At 48.8% G+C, this 7,791-nt stretch overlaps 1 protein-coding gene across 2 annotated transcripts in view; it reads left to right on the top strand.

Moving 5' to 3' along the window:
- The first annotated feature begins 432 nt into the window (after positions 1-432).
- GSK3B (glycogen synthase kinase 3 beta) overlaps positions 433-7,791 on the top strand; it is a 154,238-nt gene continuing 146,879 nt past the window's right edge. Inside the window, exon 1 of one of the 2 annotated variants that reach the window (XM_027681239.1) lies at positions 433-1,647. In XM_027681239.1, the coding sequence (XP_027537040.1) occupies positions 1,560-1,647 (88 nt within the window). In that variant the 5' untranslated portion in view covers positions 433-1,559. The remainder of the gene's footprint in view (positions 1,648-7,791) is intronic. The other variant, XM_027681238.1, reaches the window with a different exon arrangement.

Genomic DNA, 7,791 nt, shown 5'->3' with positions numbered 1-7,791 from the left:
GCCTCATCGCCGCAAGCCAATCGCCGCGCTCCGCCGCGGGAGCCAATGGTAGCCCGCGGCCGCGCTCCGCCCCGGGCTGCGGCTCGGAGCCGTCCCAGAGCCGTGTGACGGAGCCATCGCGGTCGCTGATTGGCTGCCCTGCCCCGGCCCCGCTCGGGTTGGCCCTGCGATAGCCGGAAGGGAGCCCGCCCTGCCATTGGCCGCCCGGCCGCGCTGCTAGGGCGGCGGCGGCGCGCTCTCATTGGCTGTCCGCCTCGCTTCGGGGAGTATTGGCCGCGCCCGCGGCGGCGCCGTGATTGGTCACGACCCGTTACGGGCACTCCCGTAACGGCCCCGCCATTGGTCCCGAGCGGGCTCGGGCGTTTCCGTGCGGGCCTCGGGCCGGGGCTCGCGGGCGCGCCGGGGCTGCTCGGCCGGGTATTCACAGACGGCACTTACGGCCGTTCCGCAGCGTGGGGCGGCGGCAGCCACGGGCGGCTGCGCGGCTTTGGCGCACGCACAGAGCGCAGCGGCGGGAGCCCGGCACGCAGCGGAGGCAGCAGCGGGGACAAAGGGACCGATCGGCAGGAACGGGGAGGGGGGCCCGGCGGGAGGCTTCAGCCGGGCGCGCGAGTCCTACGTCCCTTGGGCGCCTCGGGAAGCAGCAGCAGCCGCAGCAGCAGCAACCGCCGCCGCCAGCGCTCTGAAGCCGGGCTGAAAAACGAGCAGGGAAGCCGCCGCCGTCATGGCCTGTGTCGCCGCCGCCGGTCGCCATCCGCAGTGCAGCGTGCCCAGCCTGAGCCGCCGCCAGGTGCCCGTGCGGGCGCAATGAGCAGCGTGGCCACCGGAGCCACCGCCGCCTCAGCGCCGCACTGAGCAGCAGCGTCAGCGAGCAGCGAGGCCGCCCGGACCGCCTCACCCCCCTCCGCGCGCCGCGGATCCCGCCGCCGCCGCCGGATCCTATTGCGAGCAGTAGCCTCATCGCCTCCGCTCGGCGGTACCCTCGAGATCCCTCCGCCGGGGGAGAAAAAATAGTCCCGTTGCCTGCCGCCTCCCTCAGAGGCAAGGGGGAAGGAGAGGAGCGGGGACGGGGGAGGGAAGAGGAGGAAGAAAAAGAAAAACGGAAAAAAAAGGAAAGAGATAAAATAAAAGGAGAGAAGCGCGGCGGCGGGATCGGAGGAGCCGGGCCGCGAGCCTCCGCCCCATGTGACTGGCGCCCGGGGTGGGGGCAGCGAGGCCCAGCGAACCCACCTCGCTCGGGAGCGGCGCCGGGGGGAGGCGGCTCTCGGACCCACCGGCGCGGCCGGGAAGGATGGTCGTGTGAGGAGCGGGCGGCGCGAGGAGGAGCAGGAGGAGGCAGGAGAAGAAGCAGCAGCCGCCGGGCGACAGAGACCGAGAGGGGAGGGGGGTTCCCCGGGGGGGGGGAGGGGGGGGGTCCCGGCGTTTCATGTGGCGCGTCCCGCCCGTCTCCTGCAGCTGAGCGACCGAGGGAGCGGCAGGCGGGCCCGCCGGGGCGAGGCGGAGGGCGAAGGCAGGAAGAGGAGAGAGGTGATCGCCGTCGGGGCAGAGCGGGGGAGACCATGTCCGGGCGGCCCAGGACCACCTCCTTCGCGGAGAGCTGCAAGCCGGTGCAGCAGCCCTCGGCCTTCGGCAGCATGAAAGTCAGCCGTGAGTATCCTGCCCCCCTCGGATCGGGCGGTGAGGGCCGCGGGGGCTCCCCCCGCCCTTCGCCCGGGCGGGGAGCGGCGAAGGGAGCCCGGCCCCAGCCCCGGCCTCGGCGGCTCCTTTCTCTCCCCTTCCCCCCCCATTAACCTTGAATAGGCGCACGCCGCCGCTCCGTGCGGGGCCTGCTGGACGGAAAATCCCGGTGGGTTTGTCTTCGTCCTTAGCTCCTGGTCGCTGCCAGCGGCCTCTGGCTCGTTAAAAAGCCATTTTTTTACCCCCTTTGTGAAACGGATTGGGAGCTCCGTAGCCTGTATTTCCTTTTTATTCCCCCCCTCACCCCCTTCCTCCTCCCTCGAAAGGAGGAAACGAATTGCGGGCACACAGGTATGACCGTGACATTCACGTTCATTATCTGCGCTTTTTTTTTTTTTTTAAGCTCTCTTGGCTTTGAAGGGGAGAGAGCATGGAAGGTTTTTCCATGCACCCGTAGATCGGGTGTGAGCACCTTTTAGTCCAGCCCATAAAAGAAAAAAAAAAAAAGGAGGGGGAGGGGATCTTACAAAAGGTGTCTCTAATATCCTCCAGGCTCTGGTAAAATACTCAATAGAAGGGATGAGAAGATGGTTATTTTGAAATAACTAGTCTATTGGCTCACATGTCAAGCTCGGCGTTCCTTCTCCAAATTTCTGATCAGATGAATATTTTTAATAATGAGGCCTGTGCTTTATTCTGCACAGGCATGTCAGAAATTGTCCTTAGTGTGTGCCCATCCTTCATATTTTAGCTGGTGGGTTAGCTGGTGTATGTGAATTGAAAATATGTATTACATCGGAACAAATGTACGTTGTGAATACAAAAAGGCCCTGTTCTGAGCCGCTAAAGATCGGCTATGTGCTTATCATAGGGAATTTCTTAATTCCGGATTTGAATATGTTCACATTAACGACTGAATTGTTCTTCCGGATTCATATGAACAGTGTAGTTTTCAGAGATACTTTCCTTTTTCTTGCGGAAATGCAGGGTGACATCTTTATGGGACCGGGAATGCTCGATATGCATTGCCATTCGATTGATCTATTTGATACTCGTGCACAGCCACACCTGACATGGCTCTGTGGGAGCATGCCTGCATCTATCACGTAGTTTATGCATTTCATGCCAAAGGGCTTTGAGACTGTGAGCTTTTTGACAGATCAGAAATCTTGATATTTTTCTGCACTGAAATGTCTTCCACTTCGGTTGAGGCTTTGAAGAGAGCATTTGGCTCAGGGGCCTATAGTCCACCTTGTATCTGCATGATCAGTGTGCCAGCAGCGCTTCAGAAAACATGGGTGCAGTTAACCCATATTAGCAGCATGAGAGCATATGTTTGATCCGGTCCAGCAGTAGCATTTATTAAGGACTATTGATTTGTACCGGGAAAAAACATTGGTGACTCCATTTTAATTTATTGCTTTACTTTATATGCCTGTGGAATGGAAAGCAGGTCTTGTTGATCAGTATTTCTGCAGGTGGCAAGCGAGACCTCAACCTGTCATGGTCAGCAACTAAATTTGTCTTATTCAGGCACTACAGTTTGATTCTTGAAAGGTCATTGATGCTTCTTTCCCGTTTATTTGAGGTCAGAGACTACACAGATGTTTGCCTGTGAAGAGGGTGCTAACTGATGCAGACTTACAAGTTTGCAAATATGATTCAATCCCAAGTGTATAACACTGAGGGAGAAACAAAGGCCGTAGCATAAAGCGCATGCACTTGTGATAACCCCCCCAGTCGCTCTAGTCATGTGCTCCTGGTCCTTCTGCTGTCTGGAAAAAAATGTCAGAACAAAGCAACAGAACCACACTCAAGGACTCTGTGGGAAATGCAGTTTCTATTTTCAGTTAATCCATCCATGTAAGACAGCCTGGAAAGTTAACTTTTTTCTTTTTTTTTTCTTTTTTTTTTCTTTTTTTTTTTTCTTTTTAAGTGAGAAAAATTCCAAGGTGTCAGCAAAGGTGGTCCTTTGCTGGTTTAACAGGAGTCTTGGTAACATGATGTAGCAAGGTATCTATTGACAGATATTGAGTGCTTGTGTGGTGAACAGAGAGTTTGGTCTGCTCTTTTTTTTATATATATCTATATATCTACAGATACTCAGTTGTGTTCTGAGCCCCTTTGAGTTAAAGCTGGGACAAAAGAGTCCTCGTGAAATAGGTAAAAATTGATAGACTGGTATCTTCTGAGTCTCTTGGACATCTTTAGAACCTCTGTCTTGGTGTGGGCCTTTTCCAGGGAGTAGAACCTGACTTGTTTATTGTCAGCCTTTTTGCTTTTATTTGTAAGACGGGAGGAGCACTGAAATCAAATGATGAAGTCACTCCTGCTCTGGTGTCTCTGCAGCTATTGCTTGTCCTGGCTGAGCGCTACAACAGTTACCTAGGAAGGATGGATTCAAGGGATGAGAAAGGGATTGATAAAATACTAGAGGAGGGTTCACTGTTCCTTGTGTTACCTGGGAGGAGCAGTACTAGAACCGTGCTGTGGTGGCCCTTCTCCCCAAGGTATATGGGGGAGAAAGGGTGAGCAAGGATTTTTCATCTCTTTGCTGTGTAATTTATTAGATTATGAAACTTCATTCTCAGAAGTTGGTAAGAAAGCATGAGCCTTAAAAGGAAGGATGGGAGATTACCAACAGCTGCTTGTCCTTTGACTGTTGGGAAAGATGACTTCTCATGTGTACTGCTCTCATTGCCCTGTAAGGGGTGTTACAAAGGTTTTAACATCCCCACAACAGTAGGAACCCTATGGCCTTCATGTATCTCTTTCAAACAATACATCCACCTTCTGAAATCTGACTATTTTTATTTCTCTATTTATAGAGAATCCACCATATGGATTTTTACATTGAAGTCGTTCTCAAATAGGGTATTCTTTGTGCGGGTCAGTGGTGCTGGTTTGTAGGCTTTACAAGAACAAAAAAAAAAGTGTGTGTGTTCCTTGTGTTGAGCCTATCCCTCAAAAGGAGGGAGCTGAACTTGCAGTTCTCCACTTGCTGATACTATCAACCTGCTTGATGTAGTGTGAGAAGAGATATGAGCTGGAAGCTTTCTTTTGTTCTTCACCTAGTTGCTCTTGCATTACTTCCTTGTTTTTCAAATGGGATAAAAATAATCCTGAAATATAAGGGGTAGTCATTCAACACATAACCAAAAATATCTGTATAAAAATAGAAGTCTCAAAGTTTGCAGTTTAAGAATTTTCGTCTAATGACTGTAGAATTGATTTTTTTTTTTCCTTCCCTGAACTTCTGGAAAATAAGTGTTTCAAGTAACACCAAGTCCTTGTAGACAGCAGTACTTATTATAACTGTAGCCAATTATCTTGATGGTCTGCAGTAAATAATGTCTTGGCTAACACTTGCCATGAGAGTTTTTTGCTCCATGTGTGACTGTCATGGCTCTGTAATTGGTTCTGCAGAATTTGTCAACTTGGAGGGTGAGGGAGGCAATTTTATTTGCTTTAGCTAGTTCTGATGTTGAACACATACTCTCTGTTGCAAAATCTAAAGGACAATCTTGTAATAATTCATTTTGGAGTCTGTGGAAGAATGTTACAGTGGTGCCAAACTTGGGCTTTGTTGTTTTTCTTTTCTTCTTAGATTCACTGGGGGTTTTTTGTACTGTAAAATCTCCTGAAAGCACAATAGCTTGGTAAACCTATATTGCTGTGTACTGTTCACTCGTGGTACTGCTGCTGGCATTTGAGCATGATGGCTGTTTAAAAGTGGTTCATGAAGGAATAAAATTTGTGAGTTTGTTGCACTCTTAGTCGCTATTCCACAAGCCAGTACATAAAAGTGACTGCTTTTTAGGTAGCCTGTGGTGTCTAGGTGACAGTTGAGTTTAATACCGTGTGATGTCCAGGTAGGTGTGTGGGAAGAGCCTTGGAAAAGAGCACCCTGGGCCCCTTCGGGGAGAAGGAATGAGTGGGGTTGTTGAAACAGGCGAAATGATCGAGATAATACCACCTGGTGTTTCTCAACCCAGTTAGGGTAGGGCCCTCTCTATTGCTTTGATAGCAGTTTCTGCCTAATTGGTTTCTGAAACTGAAAGCCGCCCATCCTGCTTTCCTTGCTGGAGAGAGGAAGATCACTCCCTTCCAGAAGCCTGCTGAGCAGTATGTGTCTGGCCGTGGCTGATCCTAGCCCTGTCCAGCTTTCTGACTGCTGCTGGGTGAACAGCTTTCCTCATGCCTAGACTGGAAAAAATTGCACCAATGGGGTCAGCTAATGAACACGTGTGCGGGAGTGAAAAATGTTTCGTGCTATAGTGTCCCAAAGTCGTGCCTTGCAGACTGAAAAGGAATAGAACAACTGTCTGCTGTACTTAATTCTAATGCTGCCAAACTATTTGCTCTTTATTCATGCCATTAGGTAGTTGAGCAGAAAAATAACTAATTAAAAAAGCGAGGCCTGCCAGTGGAACCTATCAGATGATAGTTTGACTAATTATTGTTCTGTGTCCTCCATGTCTTATTTTTGTATTTTGTTTTTGTTTTGTTTTTTCTTTTTTTTTCTTTTAAGACATACTGAAGATTATCCCAAACCTTTTTCTTTTCATTCCATCTCTGTTCTGCGCATTTCCTCTTCTCTACACTGTTTCTTGTAGGTGATCCCCTGTTGTATTAGCACTTGATTCACCTTTTGTGTTTCTTAGCAATATTGTAACCATCTTGTTCACCTGTTAACACATCTGTGGAAACCCATATGGCTTATGGAGTATATTCCTTGCCTGTATGAGTCCTGGCTCTGGAAGTTGTATCACTTTGTCTGTTAACTTAATAGGGTCTTATAGGTATCGCAAAGTAGTGGAGGGGACGTAAAGAAAGTAGCAGTTCTTTGACATATATTGCTGAAACCACCCCACAGACTGAAGGGTTTCCCTCTACTGCCCCAAAAGAGTTCTTTAATTTTCATGTATTCTATCTTTAAGAGGTATTTTAGTTAGAACATAAAGGATTTTTCCAATATTGGTGTCAAGTTTACTCACTACAGGTCTTCATAATGATACAAATCTCTGGAATATGGGCTGTTGATGTTCCCTCACCCCATGCTCTCCCTCAAAGTGGATGGATGGGTGACGTAAGGAAGATCTTGAAAGCCTATAGGGTATCTATATCTCAAAAAGCTTGCAGTTAAAGCTTTGTGCTGTGACCAGCTCTAGCATTTTCTGAAATGAATTAATGCTAAACCCCTTAGTTATTTGACTGCGTGAGCTAATAATGTGCAAGGTGGTTGGAGAACACTTGGAGCCTTTTGATTCAAGCTGTTGGAATATTTTTATTTTAAATGCCTTTGAGTCCCATTTTAAACTGAGAAGTCTGTTGCCTTTGAGTTTCCAGAAATTTCTATGGAAGACTTAAGTCTTGAACATTTTTCTGGAGTTCTCTCCCTTTTGATTTTGTTAAAAAAATTTAACTTTATTCTGAGGACTTTTAGTCACCCATAACTAGTGTGGGAAGTGCTAAAGTGGCTGTCTCCTGCAGTAGCTATATGGCTGGTGCAGTTACTTGGCTGCTTTCTGAATTTAACGAGCATCAGCCCGGTGCAGCCCTGAAAGACAAATAAAACTTTTGAAGTCAAGCAACTAGGGAAAGGAGATTATTGAAAGTCTGAATGCCTCGCAGAACAGCTCTCCACTTTTTTCTCTGACCCAAGTCCATGTGAAATCCAAAAATTTGTCTTTTCAGAACTTTTTTCAGTAAGCTGCACAAGTAGGTACACTTTTATTTACGCATGTTGAAAATAAATGCTAATTACAGCTTTTACAAGAAGAAGTACTCCCTCAGTGATAAAGGCTCAAACCCATAGCGTGCTCGATGGGTCAGACCCCCTCTCTTCAGATGCGAAACCAGGAACCCCCTTGTCACTTCTCATCTTATGGGGATTGTTGCCAAAGTGCTGTATACTGCCACTGGGGGAGGTGTAAGTTTGGAGACATAATGCCACTTTATATTTTTGAATTGATTTAAAGTGTAACCGTTGGAGTGCATTGTAGCAGTCTGGTCTTGAGGTGAGAAAGGTGTGAGATGAGGTAGCAAAATACAGGTCTGTGAGAAATGGCTTCAGCATCATAGTCACGCTCAGACAACTGTTCCTGGTCAGTG

Source organism: Neopelma chrysocephalum, unplaced genomic scaffold, assembly GCF_003984885.1.
Source record: "Neopelma chrysocephalum unplaced genomic scaffold, ASM398488v2 Primary Assembly neopelma1_60, whole genome shotgun sequence".
Classification (NCBI taxonomy): domain Eukaryota; kingdom Metazoa; phylum Chordata; class Aves; order Passeriformes; family Pipridae; genus Neopelma; species Neopelma chrysocephalum.
This window is presented reverse-complemented; position numbering and strand designations above follow the sequence as displayed.